The sequence below is a fragment of the Geospiza fortis genome, unplaced genomic scaffold, assembly GCF_000277835.1.
Source record: "Geospiza fortis unplaced genomic scaffold, GeoFor_1.0 scaffold23, whole genome shotgun sequence".
NCBI classification, from domain to species: domain Eukaryota; kingdom Metazoa; phylum Chordata; class Aves; order Passeriformes; family Thraupidae; genus Geospiza; species Geospiza fortis.
In genome coordinates this window covers 11,720,334-11,722,390 of record NW_005054303.1, presented here as the reverse complement: position 1 = coordinate 11,722,390, position 2,057 = coordinate 11,720,334, and the positions used below count along the sequence as shown (strand labels likewise).

General features: G+C 50.8%; 1 protein-coding gene across 1 annotated transcript in view; it reads right to left on the bottom strand.

The window, feature by feature from the left end:
• Positions 1–1,382: 1,382 nt before the first annotated feature.
• The window catches only part of L3HYPDH (trans-L-3-hydroxyproline dehydratase), a gene marked incomplete at its 5' end in the record, with an annotated part of 2,763 nt that continues 2,088 nt past the window's right edge, over positions 1,383–2,057 (bottom strand). The window contains one exon of the mRNA XM_005418033.2: positions 1,383–1,882. Within this exon, the coding sequence (XP_005418090.1) occupies positions 1,757–1,882 (126 nt within the window). The remainder of the gene's footprint in view (positions 1,883–2,057) is intronic.

Genomic DNA, 2,057 nt, shown 5'->3' with positions numbered 1-2,057 from the left:
CGCAGCCCACAGCGGCACCATCCCATGGGTCCCCACAGACGTGCTCCCCTGGCAGCTCCGGTCAGCTCCTCTCCCGGCACAGCCCCCAGCCCGTCACGGAGGACCGGCTACCCCCAGACCCTCAGCTGGAGGCCAGGACCATCACCCCGGCTCACCAAGCTGGGGTTTGAGGGACCATCAGGTGTAAGATTGAGGGATCAGGCCAGGGAGCCCCCCAGCCTGGGCAGCAGGACCCTTTCACCCCACTCTCATCTATGCTGTAGCTGCCTGCCCCACCTGAAAATTTTCTTAAGGATGGGGGTAGAGAATAGGTAATGAAGGATGCATCCCAATTAATGCCTGAAGAACCTCCAAACATCCTGTTTGGAGGTTCACAAAGCCACTTCTGGACTTTGTGACTTGCTGTCCCAGCTCTTTCCAAGGAGCCAGGCTGGGGGGCTGATCAGAAGGAGATGCCCAGAAGATGAAAACACATGGAAGAGTGTGCTCCTGCAAGCACGGAGGATGTGTGTGTCACTTCTTGTTCTCCTGGACCAGAGGCTGTATGGGACTTAAATCAGCAGGAGCCCCAGACACCATCCTAAAAAACCTCTATTGGCAGCACAGCAGTTGCATAAATCAGGGGATTTTTGTTTCCTCCTGCTACAAAGTTATTTTCAAGCTGACAGAAGAAATTCCTCCCAGGCTTTTCTGTGCCAACCTTATCTAAGTTCACCAGTATGCACCCTTCTGCTGCATGAGCTTCCATGAGATGATCATTCTCATTTTCATGTCTCATTTTAACAAGTGCCCGTTCCTCCCAGGAGTATCTTCATTTAACAAGCAGCATTTTATCCAGAGACACAGTGGAAGTGACGGGCCACCAGAGGTCTGAAGGTCTCCTCCTGCCACTGCAACTGCTTGGTTTTTGCCTGGAGGGACTCTGGCAAAGCAAGCACTGACTGCACTCTGCTGCACAAGCTGCCCCCAGACTGGGACAAAATCAGTAAATAATTAGCAGTCAAAGGTCATAATGGCTCAGACTTTCAAACACAGCTGCTCCTGTTGAAAGTTAACCACAGGGTATTTGCAGCCAGTGGTCCACGATAAGCAAGAGAGGAAGGCTTAGGGAAGCAGCACAGCATGGACACTCAGCAGGAACACAGGAAATTCTGATCAAATCCCTGCATCCAGCCCCAGGATGCAGCAGAGAGCCCTGGTGGGGTGAAATGAGTGAGGAAGGGGTTGTCTGGACAGGCTGAGCAGGGAAGCTGGGGCATGAGACAGAGCAGCACAGCTGGCTGAGCAGGAGACAACAAGAGCTAGCAATTCAAACCCAGAGTCATGACATACTCAGCAGAATCCTGCAAATGAGCTCTGGGAGTGAAAACAAGGCAAATGGCAGAGTTTTCAGCGTACATTTAATAGAAATCTAATTCTGAAATTCATAATTTGCAGACACAGAGAAGGCACATAAATTTGAAGGCAGCTCTCCAAGATCAGCTCAGTTTTCTCTGAATTATGGGGAAGAAAAAGAAGAAGAAAAAGACTACAGCATCTCAGAGCAGCTTGTATGTGCTAATCACAGTGCACCCAATATGCTAATCACAACAGGGCAACAAACAGGGCAACAAGCCTGTTATCCTGAAATGTGACAAATGCTGTCACACCACCCAAGGCCGTTCATGTTGCAACGTGTGGAGAAGTAAAACAGAAATTCCTGGGCAGGAGAAGCACAGCACCATCAGTGAGGCTCTGCCACCACATGTGGCTTGGGTCACTTGAGGAAGAAGCCGTGTTTCAGTGGGTCCTCCTCTTCCACAGTGAAGGTGGCTGTGCCAGTGTAAAAGGCTTCTCCTGAGACTTCCACAATGACAGCGTTGTAGCTCCCAAACTTGGCCTCCTGCAGAGGGATCAGGATGAGGATAGAGGCAACAGAAGGTTCTCCACTCTCCCAACCCCACAGAATTCCAGTGCTACCTGACATTTATGCAGACATCCCTGCCCTGGTTCATCCCAAAGCAGCCACACAACACAACAAGGCCCTAAAATCCTTTTAGTGCCAGGTTTGTGGGAAG